The sequence below is a fragment of the Ranitomeya variabilis genome, chromosome 3 (genome assembly GCF_051348905.1).
Source record: "Ranitomeya variabilis isolate aRanVar5 chromosome 3, aRanVar5.hap1, whole genome shotgun sequence".
Lineage (NCBI taxonomy): Eukaryota > Metazoa > Chordata > Amphibia > Anura > Dendrobatidae > Ranitomeya > Ranitomeya variabilis.
The window spans coordinates 310586493-310612007 of record NC_135234.1 but is presented as its reverse complement, the minus strand read 5'-3'; the positions used below and the strand labels follow the sequence as shown (position 1 = coordinate 310612007).

The 25515-nt window shown below is 45.1% G+C and overlaps 1 protein-coding gene across 2 annotated transcripts in view; it reads left to right on the top strand.

Annotated features, from left to right (window-relative positions):
* Nucleotides 1-25515, top strand: part of LOC143815892 (transcription elongation factor A protein 3-like) — a 531124-nt gene that overhangs the window by 107921 nt on the left and 397688 nt on the right. Inside the window, exons 9-10 of one of the 2 annotated variants that reach the window (XM_077295627.1) lie at nt 145-216; nt 2142-2278. In XM_077295627.1, the coding sequence (XP_077151742.1) occupies nt 145-216; nt 2142-2278 (209 nt within the window). The remainder of the gene's footprint in view (nt 1-144; nt 217-2141; nt 2279-25515) is intronic. The other variant, XM_077295629.1, reaches the window with a different exon arrangement.

Sequence of the window (25515 nt, the reverse complement as noted above, 5' to 3'; positions counted from 1 at the left end):
CATAGTATATCTGCCCTGTGATGGCACATTAAAACTCTGTATACAGTTGCACAGTATGACTGCATATAGCAGAGCCAAGGTCTACAGATGAATCAATACCATTTACAGTGATCTATTCTTGCTACTAATTTCTGTCTCCATTAGGCGACTCTCTTTAAACACTTCACTGCCATCATCATCTGGTTCTAAAAATTCCAGTAACAGCAAAGAGGAAAGGTAAAGTTATTATGTTAACTAATGAGTGTGCTAAAGCGGACCTGTTACCTGGTCAAAAGTAGCCAGTTTTTGCTCTTATTTTACTTCTGTTGCTCCCATCAATGTTATGTTTTTGTTTTTTTAAATCTACCATATGGTGTTCATTTTTCTGGCCTAAAGATACAACCTAAAATCACGCTTCCAGAGAATCCTGTGAACCACACACCCTTCGTAAAGACTAGAGATGAGCGGATCTGACACAATTTGACAAATTGGGCAAAATTTCCTGGAAAATTCAATTTACATCGAAGTTATTCTCCACAAATTGAATGACTCCAGAACATAACCAATGTAATGATGTACAAATAGAAAAAATACCTTTATATTTACCTTACCGCACACCTCCCTAGCCCCTCCACTCTTCACTGTCCTCCATCTTGTCCTCAGTGCACCTTCTTATCACCTCTGCTGAACGCTGAACCTCTGAGGCGTTTCTGTGCAAGAGCGCATAAGGTCACAATGTCATGACACTACAACATGTGTCGTGAACTTGTCCACACATGTGCAGAAGCGTGTCGGGCCTCATCAGAGCCAGAAGTCCTGGCTTAGTGTAAAGATGCCCAGGAATAGATCGCTCGGCAGCAGTAATAAAAAGATGCGCTGTGGACCAGATAGGGGAACTTGAAGAACAGAGGGGTCAAACAGGTGAGTATAAGTATTTTATTTATTTTTAACTTTTTGAAGGTCATTTAAAGTTTAGCAATATTGTAGCAGATGGTCATCATTGAGCTAAATCAGTGCAAAAACGAATTACAAAAAAAACTGCAAGTATAGACCATGAAAGTAGTAAATAAAAGGATCCTTGTCTCTGGAATTGTATTGTGGATTTAAAAAAAAAACTAAAACAGTAGACCTAAAGTAGCATTAGGAATAAAACTAGCAAAAACTGGCCTCTATTGACCTAGTTACAGTTGTTGTATAAGGGTTTAAGGATCACCTTCAAACAGCCTCATTAGTAATCTAGCCAGATCTTACATTTTCATCTTTGCAGAAGATTCTCAATCTCTTCACCAACTTCATCAAGTTGCAATGAATCCCACAAAACTTCTAAAAACACTAAGGGTACTGTCACACATTGAAATTTCCATCGCTACGACGTTACGATTCGTGACGTTCTAGCGATATCGTTACGATATCGCTGTGTCTGACACGCTACTGCGATCAGACACCCTGCTGAAAATCGTACGTCGTAGCAGATCGTTTGGAACTTTCTTTCGTCGCTTGATCACCCGCTGACATCGCTGGATCGTTGTGTGTGACAGCGATCCAGCGATGTCTTCGCTTGTAACCAGGGTAAACATCGGGTAACTAAGCGCAGGGCCGCGCTTAGTAACCCGATGTTTACCCTGGTTACAAGCGTAAACGTAAAAAAACAAACCGTACATGCTCACCCGTCGGTGTCCTTCAGGTCCCTTGCCGTCTGCTTCCTGCGCTGAGTGCCGGCCGGAAAGTGAGAGCAGATCACAGCGGTGCTGCGATCTGCTCTCACTGTACGGCTGCACTCAGAGCAGGAAGCAGACGGCAAGGGACCTGAAGGACACCGACGGGTGAGTATGTACTGTTTGTTTTTTTACATTTACGCTGGTAACCAGGGTAAACATCGGGTTACTAAGCGCGGCCCTGCGCTTAGTTACCCAATGTTTACCCTGGTTACCCGGGGGACTTCGGCATCGCTCCAGCGCCGTGATTGCAACGTGTGACCGCAGTCTACGACGCTGGAGCGATGATTATACGACGCTGCGACGTCACGAATCGTGCCGTCGCAGCTATGAAAATTTCAATGTGTGACGGTACCCTAAGGAAGAAAGGTGATAAGAACTTTAAAAAACCAAAATATTAATTTATCTTTGTATTTTGCTTGCAGTAAAACTTTGTTTTTCTTCCAGACCCAGAGCTACATTGGCCTGTTCTCCCACTTGTAGTAGTCCTCCTTCATGTGCTCTTCTATCAAACAGTTATGCGACAGGCGATTCTGTGAGAGACAAGTGTGTAGAGATGATAGCATCTGCTCTAAAGACTGATGGTAAGGTTTGACATTTTGAATTTTTATGTTTGTCAGCTTGACAAGTACCCCACTTATAGTTTTGAAACGTCAACCATAACTACTATGGACAGAGAATAACAAGAATTGTGGAAAAATGGCTTAAAGGAATTGTTTGGTATAGAAAACCCATTTTCATTCACATCTCTTAGCTATGGTAAAAAAAATGGCTACAAAAAGTGTCTCTCACTCTGGAGTACAAGGTACTCTTCATTTCTTCTGCGTTAGAGCAGCAGAAAATTTGCACAATTGCTGTTGGAGCGCCTGCAGCACATCTCTTGGGGGTCTCAACACTAGCACATGCAGTGATCAGTTTATCATAAGTAGAATGTTCTAACAAATTGTAAAGAATTAAGCTCTTTCATTAAGCTCCTTCATTTATGTAATAAATGAATACATTCAACAAATCAACTAAACAATGTTGGAAAGCAACGCTTATATCTGGTAGATAGCAGGTTGTACGCATTATCAGAGAAGAGCTTGTATATTTCTGGATTAAAACTGCATTGTTCACAGTTTTCTAAAACCATAATTACCTGAAAGGAAGATTTGCAGTGCTATCATTATAGAGGAAATCTCTTCTGTTCTCAGAGGGAATATAACTAGGGATGAGCGGACCTGTGGATGTTTGGGTTCATCAGGTTAGGTCGAACTGTGGTTTAAAGTTCGGTTGGGCATCCGACCTTGGCCCTGACCTTGACCCCAAACTCTAACTAAATAGATTTCAATAGGGACCCGAAGTTAGGAGCTTTAAAATGGCTGTAAAATGGTCATAGTAACAGCTAGGAAAATGACTTAAAATAACATAGAATAACAAAAAATTAAAAATTATAATCTTGAATCAGGAGGCCAATGTGCAAGTGGAGGAGGAGATAAAGGAGTTAGCCAACATTGTTTTTGTGTTTTTCTTTTTTTTTTTTTTGGGGGGGGGGGGGTACTCTGAAAACAGTCTCTGTGGGGGAGCTCTGCATACAGGAAGTGTAATAATCTGCTTGCCAATTTCTCTCTGTGTATGGGCTTTGTAATACTTTGCACTTTTTTCGGTGCAAAGAGTGAGGAGGGCATCAAATAGGGGACATGGCCATGGTGCTGCTGGTGGTGTTGTAGCTGCTGCAGGGAGAGATAGGATGTAGTCGATCTGTACCTGCTACGTACCCAAATTATACACCTTCCTCTGGTGCACGCAGACGACAGGTCATTCTGCGTCATTTCATAGGCCCGAGTACTTCTGAAAGAATGGTGAGGCCAGGACAAGTATAGGTGGTTTTAGATTGAATGGCTGAGAGTGCCTTCAGTTCATTTACTTTGTCTTCCACTGGTCTCCTGCTAAAAGCACATATTTTGCACCTGCGGCCCATGGGCATCCATATTCCACCTCAGCCTTTTGCAAATCATGCAAGCAGTCTGAGACACATTCATGCAAACACCACTTCTGCTTTTTGATGTCTGGCTGTGTTTCCATGTGCCATCCACCTGGCCCTGCATCATAATTCGAAGAGATTGAGTGCCCTGATGCCCAACCACTTGTTCTGTTTGAGGATGAGTACATAGGAGGGGTAGTACAAATGGTCAGTGGACCACCACAGCACATCTCTGATTATGCTGATGACAAAACACAGGTGCCAACAGCTGCAACTTTCTACCTATGAAAGAATGGAGTAAAAATGTCCAAAACCAAGCACAGATGGGGGAGCAAAAGTAACCATATATCCCCCGGGGGCACCAAGCAAGGAGGGGGGTAACTTACTTCTTATGACCACAATGGGTAAGCCTGATTTTTTTACTGTGATATACACTCACCGGCCACTTTATTAGGTACACCATGCTAGTAACGGGTTGGACCCCCTTTTGCCTTCAGAACTGCCTCAATTCTTCGTGGCATAGATTCAACAAGGTGCTGGAAGCATTCCTCAGAGATTTTGGTCCATATTGACATGATGGCATCACACAGTTGCCGCAGATTTGTCGGCTGCACATCCCAAAGATGCTCCATACAAGGCAGGATGGATCCATGCTTTCATGTTGTTTACGCCAAATTCTGACCCTACCATCCGAATGTCGCAGCAGAAATCGAGACTCATCAGACCAAGCAACGTTTTTCCAATCTTCTACTGTCCAATTTCGATGAGCTTGTACAAATTGTAGCCTCAGTTTCCTGTTCTTAGCTGAAAGGAGTGGTACCCGGTGTGGTCTTCTGCTGCTGTAGCCCATCTGCCTCAAAGTTCGATGCACTGTGCGTTCAGAGATGCTCTTAGGCCTACCTTGGTTGTAACGGGTGGCGATTTGAGTCACTGTTGCCTTTCTATCAGCTCGAACCAGTCTGCCCATTCTCCTCTGACCTCTGGCATCAACAAGGCATTTCCGCCCACAGAACTGCCGCTCACTGGATTTTTTTTCTTTTTCGGACCATTCTCTGTAAACCCTAGAGATGGTTGTGCGTGAAAATCCCAGTAGATCAGCAGTTTCTGAAATACTCAGACCAGCCCTTCTGGCACCAACAACCATGCCACGTTCAAAGGCACTCAAATCACCTTTCTTCCCCATACTGATGCTCGGTTTGAACTGCAGGAGATTGTCTTGACCATGTCTACATGCCTAAATGCACTGAGTTGCCGCCATGTGATTGGCTGATTAGAAATTAAGTGTTAACAAGAAGTTGGACAGGTGTACCTAATAAAGTGGCCAGTGAGTGTATTTAAAGCAGTTGTAATATGCATTAATTAAATCTTGTACCTTGTCAGAAAGATGAGATGTAGAGAATTGTGGGTAGTTACAGAGAGGAGGGGGAGAAGTTACTTTCACTTTGTCATGCATGCAGAGACAAGCTTATGCAACGTGCTAAAGAGAAATAAAGATAATGAAGATTTACTAGTGTGGATTACTTGCAAAGTGTGGACACTACAACTGGCGACGAGGATGGGATGAAAATCTTTCTGCTGCAGTGAGTACTAATCCCTATTTTACTGATCCACACGGCTGCACCACTGAAAAAACTTCATCATGGCTGAATACTTACACAGTTTCCCACAGTTTGATATGACTGATGTCACTAATCTCTCCCATAACTGGAGAAAATGGTTGAGCAGATTTGAGAACTTTCTAGAAGCCATAGATATAAAAGAGGAGAAAAGAAAGAAAGCATTACTTTTACATTGTGCAGGCACAGGAGTCTATGATATCTACTGCACATTACCTGCATCTGAGACAGATACATACAGCGATTGCAGCAAAGCTCTCACTGATTACTTCAATCCCAAACAAAATATCAGATATGAGAGATACAAATTCAGAATTGCTAAGCAGCTTCCCGAAGAATCCATAGACACCTATGTCACACGACTGAGGGAGCTAGCACATGGATGTGCATTCACAGATATAGATGATGAAATCCTAACTCAGGTAATCGTCACCTGCTCATCTAACAAAATAAGGCGCAAAGCTCTGCAGCAAGATCTCTCTTTACATGAATTACTCAAAATAGCCCGTGCTACGGAAATAGCAGATCATCAGGCTACTACAATGGAGAATGGGGAAAAGTCACAGGTACATAATCTCGTGCATAAAAGTACACAAGACAAGCAAACCCCGAAACAAAAAAAATGTTATAGATGTGGACAGGAGTTCCCTCACCGCCTGGACAGATGTCCAGCTATAGGACAGACATGCAATAAGTGTGGGAAAGGGAACCATTTGGCAGCTGTCTGCAGATCAGCACAATACAAGCCTTCTCTGCCTATGACACGGCCTGCAGATGTAAAAATGGTAAATCGGGATACAGAAGCATCTGGAGCAGAAAACTACGTGTTCACCACCTCTGCCACTGGCTCTATACAGTCCCCCTGTATCACACTCCCAATCTGCGACACCAATATCACGTTTACAATAGATACGGGAGCGTCAGTGGACATCATAGACAGCACTACCTATGAGCAATTGAAGACAAAGCCAGTTTTGCAGCAAGAACATACTAAAATCTTCCCATATGGATCTAAAATACCTCTAACTACCAGAGGGCAGTTTGATGTTGAACTGAGCTATAAAGACAATAAGCAGAAAACTACCTTTCATGCGTTACAAGGATCAGGAGGCTGTCTTCTCAGCTATCACACTGCCTTGAAGCTAGGTCTCATCCAAATTATCCATACCATAACTGATCCTGCGGACATGGATATACAAACCATGGTGAATAATTTTCCCTCCCTATTTAGTGGCTTGGGGAAACTAAAAGACTCTCAAGTACATCTTCATGTGGACGATAGTGTTCGCCCAGTGGCCCAGTCACATAGGCGCATTCCATTTCACCTGAGAAGGAAAGTAGAAAAAGAACTCCAATTCCTCATGGATGAGGACGTTATCGAAACCGTTACTGGGCCCACTCCCTGGGTCTCACCACTGGTGGTAGTTCCTAAACCAAAGGCTCCTGACCAGGTGAGATTGTGTGTTGACATGCGCCTACCCAACACTGCCATTCAGAGAGAAAGACATATCTCACCCACAATTGATGACATCATTCATGTGTTAAATGGAGCGACCGTCTTTTCAAAACTCGATCTCAATAAGGGCTATCACCAGTTAGAGCTGAGTCCAGAATCCAGATATTTGACAACATTTTCCACACATGTGGGCCTCAGAAGATATAAAAGATTGACTTTTGGGGTCTGCTCTGCAGCGGAAATTTTTCAGGATGCAATAAGGGGCGTTATTCAGAACATTCCAAATGCCTTTAATTACAGTGATGACATACTGGTGTTTGGCAAAACTCAAGCTGAACACAATCGTGCTCTATATGCCGTCTTTGAATGCCTCCTCTCTGCTGGACTCACCTTAAACAAGGAAAAATGTGAATTTGATAAAAATTCATTAGAGTTTTACGGTCATATTTTTTCGGCAAAAGGGGTACAACCTGATCCCAAGAAAGTGGAATCCATTAAATCAGCCTCAATTCCACAAGATGCCAGTGAAGTACGCTCGTTTCTTGGAATGGCCAGTTATTGTGCTAGATACATTCCAAACTTCTCAACAATTAACAGTCCATTAAGGGAACTTACAAAACAGAGTTGTGTTTTTCAATGGTCTCCAGACTGTCAAAATGCATTTGAAACAATTAAAACTGAACTTTGCTCAACAACCACAATGGCCTATTTTGATCCAGCTCTCCAAACTGAGCTAATTGTGGACGCCAGTCCCGTGGGGCTGGGTGCCATCTTAGCACAATATAAAGATAACAATCAAAATCCTCAGATTATTTCTTATGCAAGTAAAAGCTTAACAAGCACAGAACGGAAATATTCACAACCTGAAAAAGAAAGCTTGGCAGTTGTCTGGGGATGCGAACATTTTCACTTATTTCTGTATGGAGCTCCCTTCACTGTTGTCACAGATCATCAAGCACTCCTTACGATCTTTGGAAATCCCAGAGCTAAAATGCCTGCACGCATAGAATGGTGGGGTCTACGTCTACAGGACTACAACTACAAAATTGTCCACAAGCCTGGAAAATTCAGCAATCCCGCTGACTATCTGTCAAGACATCCGATGACTGATGATCTACCTGAGCATTCCGCCATTGAAGAATACATATGCTTCATTACAGCCCATGCAGTACCAAAAGCTCTTTCCATTGATCATTTTGTGAACGCCACAACAAGTGACAAGACACTACGTGCTTTAATACAAATCATCCGAAATCGAAGGTGGCATGAAATTCAAAGAGAAAAATTTCCCGATCCTGAGATTGATCTGACAGAATTAAAACTATTCTCAAGTGTACGGTATGAACTATCTGTCACTGAGGAATGCCTCATCCTTCGAGGTACCAAATTGGTTGTACCTAAGACTCTGCGCAGCTTAGTAATACAGATAGCGCATGAAGGTCATCTGGGAATTGTTGGCACAAAGAAATTACTCAGAGAAAAAGTGTGGTTCCCAAACATGGATCAATTAGTGGAAGAGAAGGTTAAACACTGTTCCACCTGCCAAGTTATCACTCCATCATCACAGCTGGAGCCTTTACAAATGTCACCTCTACCCACTGCTGTCTGGGAGGAGGTGGCAGTCGATATATATGGACCGTTACCAAATGGCCAATACATTCTAGTAACAATTGACGAATATTCCAGATACCCTGTCATTTCTTTTATCTCTTCAACATCTGCTACTAGTGTGATACCAGAACTGGATAACATATTTTCAGCATATGGCATTCCAAGAGTGGTCAAAACGGACAATGGACCTCCATTCAATGGACACGTGTTCACACAATTTGCTGAATACTTGGGGTTCAGTCACAGAAAAATCACACCGTGCTGGCCGCAAGCAAATGGAATAGTCGAACGCTTCATGCGCACCATGGGGAAACGAATCAAGGCAGCTAGCCTGGAGCACACCCCACTGAAACAGTCATTGTACAAATTCATGCGCAATTACCGCAATACGCCACATTCTACTACCAATGCTGCTCCAGCGCATCTAATGTTTGGCAGAACTCTGCATATACGAATCCCTGACATAGTCAGTCGTCCTGTACCAAATGACTCCTCTGTGCGCTTAGCAGACTCTTCCAACAAACAAACCATGAAACACTATGCAGACAGAAGGCGAAGGGCACAGCCAAATGCTATCAAAAGAGGTGACGTCGTTGTGGTGCGTCAGAGACCAATCAACAAGACTTCAGCTGCATATTGTCCCGCAAAATATAACGTTATTGACAAGAAAGGCAGCATGGTCACGGCTGAGAGGGATGGACACTCCATAACTCGAAACTCTTCACATTTCAAAATTATTCCTCAAAATAATGACAATGGACATTCTCTGGGGGAAGATTCGGCACTCAACAGTGGAGAGAATCACCAGGAGGCAACAAGTTCTTCATTAATGGACACCATCGCTGAGCCCAGACGTTATCCATCAAGAGAGAGAAGGGCTCCATCCAGACTTATTGAAGAAGCCTGACTTCTTTTCTTTAACAGGGCAAAATGGACATACGTTTTCTTGGACATTTTTCTTGTTGCATCATTAGTTCATGTTATTTTATTTTAGTTTTATTCGTTTAAAAAAAAAAAAAAAAAAAAAAAAGGGGATGTTGTAATATGCATTAATTAAATCTTGTACCTTGTCTCTTTAAGAAAGATGAGATGTAGAGAATTGTGGGTAGTTACAGAGAGGAGGGGGAGAAGTTACTTTCACTTTGTCATGCATGCAGAGACAAGCTTATGCAACGTGCTAAAGAGAAATAAAGATAATGAAGATTTACTAGTGTGGATTACTTGCAAAGTGTGGACACTACAGCATTGTATTTAGGTTATTTTTTCTATGGGGATACCGGCTGGACCCTGGATATGTGATCAGGGCTGTACCCTTTTAGCTCATTGAAAAGGATATATGGTTACTTTTGTTCCCCCATCTGTGCTTGGTTATTGTCATGTCTCCTCCCTGTTGTTCTCTCTTGGTGCATATTGCACACAGCACTTTGATGTAATTTTTGGTATTTGAGTCTGATTTAAATAAATAAAGATTTAATATACATTTTACAAATATGTGGTTTTGGACATTTTTACTCCATTTTTTTTGGTTCAGTTGTATTTGGAGTAGTTCTGACGCTTGGTCGTCCTTTGGGTACTGTAGGGGTACTTATTTGATTCGCTCCCCTTATATTGTGGTGCTTTCTGATTCAACTATTAAACTTTCTACCTACAGTTAGGTCCATATATATTTGGACAGAGACGACATTTTTCTAATTTTGGTTATAGACATTACCTCAATGAATTTTAAGCAAAACAATTCAGATGCAGTTGAAGTTCAGACTTTCAGCTTTCATTTGAGGGTATCCACATTAAAATTGGATGAAGGGTTTAGGAGTTTCAGCTCCTTAACAAGTGCCACCCTGTTTTTAAAGGGACCAAAAGTAATTGGACAATTGACTCCAAGGCTATTTCATGGACAGGTGTGGGCAGTCCCTTCGTTATGTCATTCTAAATTAAGCCGATAAAAGGCCTGGAGTTGATTTGAGGTGGGGTGCTTGCATTTGGAAGGTTTTGCTGTGAAGTAAACATGCGGTCAAAGGAGCTCTCCATGCAGGTGAAACAAGCCATCCTTAAGCTGCGAAAACAGAAAAAAAAAACATCCGAGAAATTGCTACAATATTAGGAGTGGCAAAATCAACAGTTTGGTGCATCCTGAGAAAGAAAGAAAGCACTGGTGAACTCATCAATGCAAAAAGACCTGAGCGCCCACGTAAGACAACAGTGGGGGATGATCGCAGAATAATCTCCATGGTGAAGAGAAACGCCTTCAGAACAGCCAACCAAGTGAACAACACTCTCCAGGAGGTCGGCGTATCAATATCCAAATCTACTATAAAGAGAAAACTGCATGAAAGTAAATACAGAGGGTTCACTGCACGGTGCAAGCCACTCATAGGCATCAAGAATAAAAAGGCTAGACTGGACTTTGCTAAAAAAAACAACTAAAAAAGCCAGCACAGTTCTGGAAGAACATTCTTTGGACAGATGAAACCAAGATCATCCTCTACCAGAATGATGGAAAGAGAAAAGTATGGCGAAGGTGTGGTACGGCTCATGATCCAAAGCATACCGCATCATCTGTAAAACACGGCGGAGGCAGTGTGATGGCTTGGGCATGCATGGCTGCCAGTGGCACTGGGTCACTAGTGTTTATTGATGATGTCACACAGGACTGAAGCAGCCGAATGAATTCTGAGGTATTCAGACCCACACTGTGTGCTCAGATCCAGCCAAATGCAGCCAAATGGATTGGTCGTCATTTCATACTACAGATGGACAACGACTCAAAACATAAAGCCAAAGCAACCCATGAGTTTATTAAAGCAAAGAAGTGGAATATTCTTGAATGGCCAAGTCAGTCACCTGATCTCAACCCAATTGAGCATGCATTTCACTTGTTAAAGACTGAACTTCAGACAGTAAGGCCCACAAACAAACAGCAACTGAAAACCACCGCAGTGAAGGCCTGGCAGAGCATCAAAAAGGAGGAAACACAGCGTCTGGTGATGTCCATGAGTTCAAGACTTCAGGCAGTCATTTGTTGTGAACTATATTTCTTGGCTCCCTCTTGTGGTCATTAGCGGTATGGCACTTGGAGTGTCTTTCTCCAGGTTTGGCACTCACCTGGTTTGTTTGGCCTGGGTGTGCCTATATAAACTTCCTGGATACTCTGTATTGTGCCTGGATTTGTTGTTATCAGACCTAGTCTGTTTTCTCCTGTCTCCTGGTCTCCTGATTTTGCAAGATAAGCTAAGTCCTGCTTTCTTATTTTTGTGTATTTGAATTTCCCTTATTTTGTTCCAGCTTTGTTTAAAATGTGATTCCTGATTTTGCTGGAAGCTCTAGGGGGGCTGTTATTCTCCCCCCACACCGTTAGTCGGTGCGGGGGTTCTTGGATATTCAGCGTGGATATTTTGTAGGGTTTTTTGCTGACCGTATAAGTCATCTTCCTATTTTCTGCTATTAGTCAGTGGGCCTCTCTTTGCTAAATATAGTTCATTCTTACGTTTGTCATTTCTTCTTACCTCACCGTTATTATTTGTTGGGGGCTTGTATTATAACTTTGGGGTCTTTTCTCTTGATGCAAGAGAGGTCTTATTTTCTCTGAAAGGGTTAGTTAGTTCTCCGGCTGGCGCGAGACATCTAGAACCAACGTAGGTACGTTCCCCGGCTGCTATTAGTTGTGGGCTAGAATCAGGTATACGGTCAGCCTAGTTACCACTTCCCTATGAGCTGTTTTTTTGTGTTTGCAGACTTAGCTGGTACTCCTGAGATCCTCTGCCATTAGGATCATAACAGTCATTGCCAACAAAGGGTTTTCAACCAAGTACTAGAAATGAACATTTTATTTAAAATTATTTAATCTGTCCAATTACTTTTGGTCCCTTTAAAAACAGGGAGGCACATGTTAAGGAGTTGAAACTCCTAAACCCTTCATCCAATTTTAATGTGGATACCCCCAAATGAAAGCTGAAAGTCTGAACTTCAACTGCATCGGAATTGTTTTGTTTAAAATTCATTGTGGTAATGTCCATAACCAAAATTAGAAAAATGTTGTCTGTGTCCAAATATATATGGACCTAACTGTATGTGTAAACTGGCAAGGAGGGCAGAGGCGAGAACTGGGTGGAACATCATGCGCGGGATTATTATTATTATTATTTGTTTAGAGCACCATTGATTCTATGGTGCTGTACATGAGAAGTGGTTACATATAAAACACATAGAAACTACAGTGAACAAACTAATAGTGACAGACAGGTACAAAGGGGAGAGGACCCTACCCTTCCGGCCTTGTATTCTACAGGATAATAGGGAAGGAGACAGTAGGTTTGGGGGTTGCAGCAGAGCTGGTGTTGGTAAGATTCTGAAGAGATGGGTTTTCAAGTTCTTCTTGAAAGTTCCGAATTTGGGGATAATCAGACGTTGTTGGGTCACAGAATTCTAGAAAATGGGGGATATTCGGGATAAATCTTGTAGGCAATTGGATAAGGAATGTACGATTGTGGAGGAGAAAAGGAGATTTTGGGAGGACCGGAGATTACTGTACATGGTGGGAGATATTGGGATATTAGTTCAGAGATATATGGGGGAGAAAGATTATTTCTGGCTTGAAGTGGATATCTTGTGGAACTGGGAGCCAATGATGGAATATGCAGAGTCGAGAAGCGGAATAGTAGTGAGGATAGAGGTGGATTAGTTGGGAAGAAGTGTGAGGGTGTGTGTCCACGGTAAGTAAACGCTGCTTGTTTGACGCTGCAGCGTCAAACACGCAGCGTCCAGATGTTCCAGCATAGTGGAGGGGATTTTTTGAAATCCCGTGTCCACTATGTGTGGAAACCCGCACGCGGCGGGCCTGCGACTCCGGACATGCTGCGCGTCTTTTCAGATCGCAGCATGTCCGTGCTACCTGCGGCGACGCTGCGTCGCCGCAAGTAATATCACAGGGCCCTATGGCGAGGGGTGCGATGATCCCGGATGTATACAGTTAACACATCCGGCATCATCGCGTCCCAGAAGGGGGCGGGGCTTAGCGCCGAGCGGCTTCGCCGCTCCGGCGATACCGCCGGCCATCCTGACCGTGGACACACGGCCTTAAAGGGAACCTGTTAGCAGGATTGTGATGAGTGTTCTGCTTAGCTATTCATCTGTATGGATTCTGACAGGTCACTGATCCCTCAGTGATCTGCCCCTTATTTTACATAATACATATTATATATACAGTATATATATATATTTTTTTTTTTAAATCACCTTTAGCAGGCAGGCATCAGCGACGGTACCTGCACTACAACATGATTGCATGTGTAATGTGCACTTAATTCTTTTATTTGATGCTACAAATAAATTCATTAAAAAAAATCTGTGGCAAAATGGTGTCGGCTGAGCCAGCGCTGTAGCAACTACCGGCGATCCGATAGATGCTACTGCGCAGGCAGTGGCACAATCTTGGAAGAGGGAATTTTTTTCTCTAGCAAGATGGCGCCACATACGCAGTAGCATCTATCAGATTGCCAATAGCTGTAACTGTGCAGGCACGGCCGGCGCCATTTATTTTTTAATGAATTTATTTATAGCACCAAATAAAATAATTAAATGCACATTATACATGTGATCATGCTGGAGCACAGGCAGCCACCGCAGGCGCCTACCTGCTGAAGGTGATTTTTTTTTAAACATATATATAATATTCATTATGCTAAATAGGGGGCAGGACACCAAGGGATCAGTGACCTTTCAGAAGCCATACAGATGAACAGCTAAGCAGAGCACCCCAAGGCCGCCACAGAGCATGAGGATCTAGTTAACTCAAAACTGAAAATAAATATTAAATAACAACCACAAGACAGATTTCATCAAACACGGTATCATTTTGGTCAGTATAACGGCGCCGGCCTGACAGTGTCCGTAGGTTACTCAGCACAATCTTGCTGACAGATTTACTTTAAAGGCAGACTTTAGAGGTGTGATGATGTGATTGAGTATGATGAGGTCCTTGTTAGAGATGAGAGGACACCTGGATGTTCAGGTGGGTTTTGCCGAACAGTTACAAAATGTTCGGGTTCGGGTACCAGAACAGTACCCAGACCTGAACCCAGACCCCATTCACTTGAATGGGGGGCTTGAACATCTAGTGTTTGCTGTGCTGTAATGTGCAAGGCAGCGCGGCAAACACTGCTTCTGATCGGCGGTGAAATCATCCCCTCCGTTCAGAGAGCTGTGGTTCCCACGCTGTCAAAAGACAGCATACGCGCTCAGCTGTGATCGGAGATATAACATTTACCTCCAGTCACTGGTGTCAGCTGATGGGACAACTGCTCCCATCATCTGACACCTGCTGCCGCTAATAACAACGAGAGCAGGAGCGGCAGATTGGCAGTATTCATCAGACGCTCCTGCGCTGTAAATAAATAATTTTTTTTAAAAACAGCATGGGTTCCCCTGTATTTTTGTTAACCAGCCAAGCAAAACTCACAGCTGGGGTCTGCAACCCTCAGCTGTCAGCTTCAGAAAGGCTAGTTATCAAGAATAGAGGGGTCTCCACGCCTTATTTTTTAATTATTTGAATAAATCATTTTTAAAAAATGGCATGAGGTCCCCTTCATTTTTGACAACCAACCTTGCTAAAGCAGACAGCTGGGGGCTGGTATTCTCAGGCTGGTAAGGGGCCATGGATATTGGCCCCAGCCTAAAAATAGCAGCCCGCAGCTGCCCAGAAAAAGCACATCTATTTGATTATGGCACTTTGCCTGGCTCTTCCCACTTGCCCTGTAGCGGCGTCAAGTGGGGTTAATATTTGTGAGGTTGATGTCACCTTTGTATTGTCAGGTGACATCAAGCCCATGGCTTAGTAATGGAGAGGAGTCTTTAAGACACCTATCCATTACGAATCCTATAGTTATATGGTAAATAAAGACACAGCAAGAATAAAGTCCTTTAATTGAAAGAAAGACACAGGCTCCATTAATAATCTTAATTAAACCATCAAACCATCCTTACGACCTCGCCTAATTCCACCGAAGCCCTCGATCTCCCATAATAAAACTAAAATAAAAAAACAACAATATACCATACCTGTCTGTCGTTCTGCCCCACATCGTAATTCATGTCTGGGGGATAAACAGTTTTCAACCTGGACGGTCACATCTTGGCACCGTGAACCACTGGTGACTGAACTGCTGTGAGTGCAGCCTTAGTGACCAGTGGTGACATCATTGAGATTACGTCCAGTCACTGAGGTTCTGTTCCCAGCTGGGCTGAACTGCAGTGACCTCGGTGAGATCCCCGCTAGCACCGTGGGAAAAACACCCGGTGTTCGGGCAGCTGAACTTGAACAGTAACACTGACTTCCTAGTGATGTCCGTGTTTAGTGTCCGAGCCCGAACAGTAGGTGTTCAATACAGACACCAAAATTTACTGTTCGGGTTCGCCCATCTCTAGTCCTAGACCCCACATGGAGTCAGGGCCATCCGAGTGATTTGGCAGTTCAGAGGAAGAGGTTGTGGTCACATTGGCTCAACTGCACAGCAAAACAGGGAGCAGGATGGAAAATCTATGCTACTGGCCACCACGCCAATGAACTGAGCACATCAAAGCCAGATCTATGGAGCTCCCTGAAAAGATACGGGTGGTTTCCATTCTGTGCCATCAGAGACTGAAGAGAAGCATAAATGTTCCTTACCTTAGCATCACCTGCATGATAAGGCATCTGAATGCAAAGCACCAGCTGGAGTGCAGTACACACCTGATAAACCAGAAAAAATGTGAGCTTCCTCCTGGTCCCTCTTCTGCTGCGGTCTCGGCCTCTTCCTCCCGCTCCAGAGCAACAGAGTCACCTGGCTCCACGCAAAGCGAGTGTCATGATCCGGTCTGGGTTAACTTTGCTCTGCTTCATTCTGGGTTCAGGTTTGCTATTTAGCTCCGTTGCATCCTGCAGGCAGTGTCAGTCATAGCTTCTGCCTACGGCGTGAGTAGCTGACTCTGGTTATATCACGATCTGTTCTGCTGCAATCCCTGACTGTTCCCGTGTCTGTTTATTCCCCTTCCCCCGTTCTGACTCAGTGTTTTCCCATTGTGTTTGGACTCTCTGGTACTTGACTCAGCTTTTGTCTCTGACCTGACTCTGTCTTTTGCTTCTGTCTGCTACTGATCCTCTGCCGTGTCTCTGACTCTGAGTTGATTTTCCCCTTTTTACTTTGTTACTCTCCTGTTTTTTAAGTGGCTTGTTTGACTAACCTTTTGCCACCTGGTGGTGGCCTCACTGCAGCGCTATAGATCAGAGTAATAGTAGTGTCTATAGTGCAAAAGCAGAGTGTATAAAGGCCTAACGCCTAATGCTGTATGGAATACAAACTACTTACATGGAATCCTTAGCCTCGTGTGTACACCCTCAAAGTACCCCGACAGCGCCGTTTCGCTATAGTAGCTTCTTCAAATGCCCCTTTTGAAGAAGCTACTATAGCGAAACGGCGCTGTCGGGGTACTTTGAGGGTGTACACATGAGGCTAAGGATTCCATGTAAGTAGTTTGTATTCCATACAGCATTAGGCGTTAGGCCTTTATACACTCTGCTTTTGCACTATAGACACTACTATTACTCTGTTATACAACCAGGATCCTGACATTTGGTGCAGTTTCTATGAAGGGTTGTTGGATTTGTATATTAGTTGTTTTTGGGTGCGTATATATATTTTATACATGCTTATGTGTAGTTAATCCTTGGTCCTTGTACTACCCTTAAAGTTTTTTGTGATATTCCCTTGGTAATTTTATACTATTTGTTCAATAAATTATTAAATTTTAATGAGACATATATTTTGTATCTGCCTCTATTTTTCCCATTTATTGTATGGGTAATTTGAATGGTTACATTTGGTTGGAGGTTTTTACTTAAAACCCTGGACTTTTGAGATGTATGCCAAATAAACTTGTCTTATTCATAATGGTTGGGAGGTATTCCAGCTGTCTTTTGTTCTGTGCGGCCTAAGTCAGGCTGAGTAGTCAAGTCAGGTTGAGCAGTTGAGGACGGAGATGCGTCTGGGTTCTCACAGCCAAATCGTGAGTTTCATGTTCTCGCACCTCCCCTGTAGCAGTGGGTAGCGGACCGTCAACGTCATAAGGCAGATTCCTCTTCTTCATTATAATCGAGGGTTGCTTTGGGGTCACTTGATACTCCTCCTTCTCTTGCGGGATCTCATGAAGGCATGGGCGTAGCATGCTTCGGTTGACTACTTGAGTAGGGTCCCCTTCTTTTCCTTCAGGCTGAACTTCATAGATGGGTCCATCAGTCCCAATTTGGCGTTTCACTCAGTATTGAGTTTATTCCCATCGATGCTGTAACTTGCCTCAAGGTTGCTTGTCTCAGACCAATAAACGGTCTCCAGCTTTGAGAGCTGTCCCTAGCAGAGGTGTCGTCTCATGGTGCTCAAGTTCCTGGAACCTGGTCTGTATTAGTTGATGCAAAGTCTGCAAGCATGGCGATGTTCACAGACCTAGGTGGACACCCCTGTCCGTGGGTAGTCCTCCTCTGGGTAGAACTCCAGCTCGGTAATCTCTCGTCCTTTTCGGCCAAACACCAGCGTGTATCCAGTTGAACTGTGCACTCGGTTGTTGCACACCCAGACCAACTCAGCTACATACTTGGGCCAACAGACTTTTCTGTCTTCCTCCAATGTTCTCAACATCTGATTTAATGTCCGGTTGAAACATTCACAGGCTCTGTTCCCATGCGGATGGTAAGGTGTCATTCTGGACTTTTCAATTCGGTACAGGCGGCAAAGCTCTTCCATCACTTGACTTTGAAAGCAGGCGCCTTAATCAAAATGAATTATTTTAGGGCAACCTTATACCCGGATTAAATCGCAGCAGATGGCCTGCACCCCTGACTCAGCAGTCTGATCCCGGGTCAGAGTCACCACAGCGAACTTTGTGAAGTGGTTGGTCATCACGAGGCAATGAGATGAGGGGGACCTACGGTCAAGTAGTCGATCATTAACAGTTCTAGAGGTGCGGAGGTCACGATGGACTGTGTAGAGGCCCTCTGTGCAGGAGGTTTGGCTAATTCACAACTTCGTCATTCCTCCACCGCAGTCTTCAATCAGGGATGATAGACCACTGGAATGTCTCCTCCTAGCCAAAGTGAGCCCCTCTTTCATTAGGTTCCATGGCCACTTAATTATCAACTTTTATGGGAGTACAAATTGCCAGGTGACTCCCAACTCTCGTACCAACTGCACTTTCTGGTACAGCAAGCCATCTTCTAATTGGAGCAACTCCCACTGCTGAAGGATCTGCAGCGTTCCCGGGGATAAGGCGTTTCTCTCACTTTGGCTGGGAAGTTGTTTTAAAGCCACCCATTGCCTCAACTGAGCGAGCTCTCTATCTTCTTGCTGGAGCCATAACAATCATCATAGCATTGTCCCAGCATTTGCTCCCCTGACACCTCTCCGATCTGTCCTTGCGTTGCCGTCAATGTCGTGGCAAAGGTCCGAAATCCACGGATCTCTTCTGTCACTTATGAGTCACTCTGGACAAAGCATCGGCATGTGTGTTCTCAGCTCCTCTTTGATATGCGATCTTGTATTGGTACTTTCCTATATTGGTCAACCATCTCTGCTCCAGTGCCTCAAGTTTTTCATTTTCTAAGTGAGCCAGAGGATTGTTATCGGTGCGTACCAAGATTTCGGACCCTGACAAGTACTCAGCAAATATCTCGGTCATTACCCACAGTAGTGCCAATTGTTCCAGCTTGAAAAAACTGTATTTATCTGGATTTCATTCTGAGTCGTGGAGGGATCGGCTCACATAGGCAATCACTCGCTCTTTTCCATCCTGCATCTGTGACAATACAGCTCCTAGTCCATGCAAGCTTCCATCGGTGTGAAGGATGAAAGATTGAGAGAAGTCAGCATAGGCCAGCAGAGGTACTTCTGTCAAGGTCATCTTTAGGGCTCGGAAGGCTTCTTCCTGGCTGCCTCCCCACTGTATGATCTGAATCTTTGCACCGGATGGCACTCCCTTCAATAACTCCAGCAGCGGATAAGCAATACGAGTGAAGTTCTCCACGAACCGTCGATAATATCCGGTAAGTCTCAGAAGGGCCTGAACATCTTTTACAGTCCTCGGGGTGGGCCAGTCCTGCACTGCCGCTATCTTCTCTCACGCAAGTTGCACACCCTCAGCAGATACAACATGCCACATATATTGCTTGCGGAAGAGGTGACACTTTTGGGACTTCACTTTCAGGCCGTGTTTCTGCAGTCGACTCAACACTTGCTCCAGCCGCTGGAGATGCTCCTCAATGGTAGCTGCATAGACAATGATGTCATCCAGATACATGAGGGTGGCTTCGAAGTACAGGTCTCCCAAACATCTTTCCATTATTCATTGAAAGGTCCCAGGGGCATTGGCAAGACTAAAGGGCATCCAATTGAATTCAAACAATCCCATGGGTAGCATGAATGGCGTCTTTGAACGATCATGCTCAGCCATGGGCACCTGTCAATATCCACTGGCTAGATCTAGGGATGAGAAATGCTTTGCTTTCCCCAAGGCAGACAATGGCTCTTCAATTCGGGGCAAGGGATATGAGTCTCTCACCATGCAAGCATTCAGCTGCCTATAATCAACACAGAAATGCAGGGTCCCATCCTCCTTCTGCACCAGCACGATGGGAGCCGCCCACGGACTTTGACTCTCCCGAATGACTCCACTCTGCAGCATATGCGACAACATTTCTTTCACCTCCTGATACATCTGAGGCGGAATCTGGTGGTATCTTTCCTGGATTGGTGCAGCACTTCCTGTGGGTATCTCGTGAGTTATGGCTGCAGTGCATCCAAAGTCATCCTCATGATTGGCAAAGATATCCAGGTAACGCTCTAGCACAGCTTTCCCTTGCTGTACCTGTTGTGGGGTGAGCCCCAACAGTTCAGCTTGCATTTGTTTCAGGATTCGACGCCCCTCTTTCGTGCTTCCAGGCACGCACTCTGGGGCCATTGTCACAGCTAGTCCATGTATCTCCTTGTCTCACCATTACCTGGACAGCCTCTGGTTGCACCGGTTCTTCAGGCATGCCCAGCACCTGTGCCACTTCACTCTTGTGCAAGAGGGTGAGGCTCTCTGTCCCTAAGTTGACACACCACACTACTATGTTGCTGTCATGGACTATGGATAAGGTTCAAGCAATGAGGAGTCCCGGGGTATATGATCCACTCTGGTGGACTCAATCTGGACTTCCACTCCCTCAAGTGGTGTGCAGGCCCGTACAGGCAGTGTGAGCACAGTCTGACCTGGTGGTAGGACAAGTTTAGCAGCGGCGGGGACTACCACCTTCCTTAAGACCTTCCCTGCATTGGACGTTTCTTGGGCCTGAGCAACTCATATCATTTGTTAAACACTTGCCTCTGGGGAGTTCTGGGGCTCCATCGGTCGAGAAAAGCTTCCGATGACTCACTGATCAGAAGAGTTCCAAGTACTTTTAGTACATTCATCCCCAAAATCATGGTGGGGCCATTGCTGAAGTCTCCAGCAGTTAATACAATTCCTTTTTGGCCCACATCTTGGCCACACATGGTAACCTGCATCTAGACCACCTTTGCGGCCTGGATGGGCAACTGGTTTGCCACTGTCAACTTAATTACCGGGCCTCATTCAGGCCGTGTCACCTCCAAAAAATGACGACTGAAGTTTCTGGCATGGTAGTCACTTGGGAGCCGGTGTCAACTAGACAGCGGATGGCCTGACCATTTATTTTGGCCCATATGAGAGGGCTCAGGGAAATCAAACTTATGGGACTTCCTTCTCTCCTTCTTGGCTGCTCAGGCTCCAGGCGGCATCTCCCTGCCATGTAGCCTACTAGTTTAATGGCCAGCGAGTAGGAGGCCTCCCCCTTCAGGCGCATTCTCATGCATAATGTACAGTATCCCTGCATCTAAAGCAAATCGGCCGTCTCTCTGATCGGGATTGACCCAGACGGAGCTCTGGGTTGGTTCTGCATTTGGTGGTGTCCGGAATCACCAGGAGTCTTTTATTAAAGTCAGTTCACTCTTCCCGCATGCCCTGGATTTCACTCCAAATTTCTCTCCCCTAACCTGGTTCAGCTGTGGGTGGAGCAGATATCTCCCCACTCTGGAACTTCCCTGTCGAGGCTGCCATCCCCTGCTTTTGCTCGTGCGCATGCGCTTCCACCCCAACTTACAGAAAACACATACATGGATAGGCTCGCCAGCACTCCCACAGGGCCTGTTTAAGCAGCGCATCCTTCAAGCCTGCTGTGAGTTGGTCCCTCAAAATTACATCAGGTGGGCCCACACCCACATCATCCTGCTTAGCAATCGCGGTATGGATCTCCTGCAGCACGTTCATATATTGGGTCACAGACTCCCCCTCCCTTTGGACACGGCTAAACAAGTGAATCCGCAATTCACCGATATTCGTGAGGTCCACGTGCATCTCTTCTAAGATCTGTAAGACTTTAGTGAACGTGTTCCGCTCATGCGGGTGCCGGAACATAACAGAACATCTGGCTTCCCCCTTCTAGGGCCATCACAGAAATCTCCACCTGCATAGTCATGGGGTGCATCCTTAGCATGCCTTTAACCCACTCGGACCAGTCCCATACCAGTGAATTACTATCTGTAAACTTCGGGAGATTGCTGAGCATGGCTCCCTTGGGACCACCACAGCCGCTTGGACTGCCACCTTTGTGCTTGTGAACTACAACCTGCCGACTACACCAAGTGTAATCAGGTTGCGAGATGCAGTGACAGACAAGAGGCAGAGCAAGGGTTAACAAGATGCAACAATTTAATATATAGGGTATTCACTCCTTGCAGGGAGGTTAATGGTTAAAGGAAGGATAATTGGGGTAGCAACTGTAAATCAATAGCAGTCCAATGAAAGAACTTATCGTATCCTGTATGATCCTCTGCAGCATATGATCTCGCAGGAGGAAAGGTTGTAGAACCTGTGGCGGCTGGGCAATGTCCTCAGATGGGGTCCTTTAAGCGATGGTCCATCTTCTGGCTGCAGCGGTCAGTCTCTGGTACCTTCCGCTGAGGCCCTAGTCCAAAAGCACATGTGGTTGAAATAAACAAGGCCACGGCACTCTCTGAGTCAAATGTAAACGGGTGGGAAGCAAGTGTCAAGTTAGGCCGCAAGAGTCTGTCTGGAATTCGGCCTTCTCTCCTCTGCACATGCGCAGTACTCACAGTCACGGAGTGCACGGCACTTCTGTCTCTGGCAGCTACTGAGCGTATGGCACTTCACTCTGCAGCAGTCCCACTGGAGTCGGCGGGGACCAAACAACGCATCCTGTCGTGGCGCCAGTGCTCAGAGGACGGAGCACGCTGCTTACCCGACTGCTCATGGCTAGGGTTGAGCGAAACGGATCGGTCATTTTCATAAATCGGCGACTTTTAGGCAAAGTCGGGTTTCATGAGACCCGAACCGATCCTAGTGTGGGATCGGCCATGCGGTACACGATCAGAGCGCCAAAGTCGCGTTTCATATGACGCTGTTACCGCCGTTTTTCAGCCAATGAATGAGGACGCAGAGTGTGGGCAGCGTGATGACATAGGTCTCGGTCCCCACCATCTTAGAGAAGGGAATGGCAGTGATTTGCTTGCTGTCTGCGGCATCACAGGGGCTATAAAGGGGCGTGCACGCCGACCGCATCTTACTTCTGCCGATCTGAACATAGGGAGAGGTGTTGCTGCAGTTAGTCAGAAGCAGGGACAGAGTTAGGGAGGAAATATAAACCCCCAAACCGCTTGTGCTGGAGCGATTTTCACTGTCCCACACCACCTTTTTGTGCAGGGACAGTGGAGGTCGTATTTTAGTGCAGCAGCTGCATAGCTGTGTGCATGGTGCTGTGCAAACCAACTGCTTTTTTAAAAGCAAAATTCCTGTTGCTCCTTTCTGCACAGTTACCTATCTTGTTTATTTGTCCACATTTTTGTGTTCAGCAGTCCTTTTTATTGCTGCCATACTTGTCCTGAGCTCATTGTAGGGAGCTTGTTATTGTATTTTTTTTTTTTTTAAATAATAATTCCAGCCACTTTCTGGCACGTTCATAGTGTTGTGTTATACCACTGGGCCAGAGTTGTGGTTCTGTGTCTCCCCCCCAAAAAAAGGGAGATTAAAATTCGCACACAGTGTATATTCTGCTGTACTGCTAGTGTGTCGTATATATCAGGCAGCCACTTTCTGCCACGTTCATAGTTTACTGTTATACCACTGGGCCAGAGTTGTGGTTCTGTGTCTCCCCCCCCAAAAAAAAGGGAGAATAAAATTTGCACACAGTGTATATTCTGCTGTACTGCTAGTGTGTCGTATATATCAGGCAGCCACTTTCTGCCACGTTCATAGTTTACTGTTATACCACTGGGCCAGAGTTGTGGTTCTGTGTCTCCCCCCCCCCCCAAAAAAAAAAGGGAGATTAAAATTCGCACACAGTGTATATTCTGCTGTACTGCTAGTGTGTCGTATATATCAGGCAGCCACTTTCTGCCACGTTCATAGTTTACTGTTATACCACTGGGCCAGAGTTGTGGTTCTGTGTCTCCCCCCCAAAAAAAGGGAGATTAAAATTCGCACACAGTGTATATTCTGCTGTACTGCTAGTGTGTCGTATATATCAGGCAGCCACTTTCTGCCACGTTCATAGTTTACTGTTATACCACTGGGCCAGAGTTGTGGTTCTGTGTCTCCCCCCCAAAAAAAAGGGAGATTAAAATTCGCACACAGTGTATATTCTGCTGTACTGCTAGTGTGTCGTATATATCAGGCAGCCACTTTCTGCCACGTTCATAGTTTACTGTTATACCACTGGGCCAGAGTTGTGGTTCTGTGTCTCCCCCCCCCAAAAAAGGGAGATTAAAATTCGCACACAGTGTATATTCTGCTGTACTGCTAGTGTGTCGTATATATCAGGCAGCCACTTTCTGCCGCGTTCATAGTTTACTGTTATACCACTGGGCCAGAGTTGTGGTTCTGTGTCTCCCCCCCAAAAAAAAGGGAGAATAAAATTTGCACACAGTGTATATTCTGCTGTACTGCTAGTGTGTCGTATATATCAGGCAGCCACTTTCTGCCACGTTCATAGTTTACTGTTATACCACTGGGCCAGAGTTGTGGTTCTGTGTCTCCTCCCCCCCAAAAAAGGGAGATTAAAATTCGCACACAGTGTATATTCTGCTGTACTGCTAGTGTGTCGTATATATCAGGCAGCCACTTTCTGCCATGTTCATAGTTTACTGTTATACCACTGGGCCAGAGTTGTGGTTCTGTGTCTCCTCCCCCCAAAAAAAGGGAGATTAAAATTCGCACACAGTGTATATTCTGCTGTACTGCTAGTGTGTCGTATATATCAGGCAGCCACTTTCTGCCACGTTCATAGTTTACTGTTATACCACTGGGCTATAAAGGGAAAATGCAAAACATCATGCCACATGAGAACCTTGAGCAAATATTGGCTACCAAACAAGCAACTCTTGTAGACCGTTTGGTTCAGGCATTCCCAGCACACAGAGGCGGTGATGGTCCTCACACTTGCCGTAGGGGGCAACATAACAGAGGTGCTAGAGGTGCCGAAATCCGAAGTGGCGTTGGACAGACGGGTTTTCTGACAAGGTTGTGGAGTGATTTTTCAATGACCGCTGACACAACAGGGACTGCTGCATCTATTCAAAGTGACCGGAGACAGCATTTGTCCAGTATGGTTACAAACTATTTTTCATCCCTTATCGATGTTCTCCCTCACAGGTCATTCCCCTTTGATTACTGGGCATCTAAACTAGACACCTGGCCCGAATTGGCAGAATATGCATTACAGGAGCTCGCTTGCCCTGCTGCCAGTGTGCTTTCAGAAAGAGTCTTCAGTGATGCTGGTTCAATACTGACCGAAAAAAGGACACGTCTGGCTACCCAAAATGTAGATGATCTAACCTTCATTAAAGTGAACCAATCATGGATTGCCAATTCTTTTGCCCCACCTTCCCCTGCTGACACGTAGCTTGGGTGATAAATGACTCGCTTTTGCCCTCCTCTTACTGACTTTGCCAATTCCTCCATTTGCAGCTGCTGAATGTCCACCATAGGCCATTTTTATACCTCCCTAAATGGGCTGACTCCCCCCACAGGACCGTGGTCACCACTTGGCGCAAGCACCCGTGCAAGTGCCGTTTGCCTAGACAG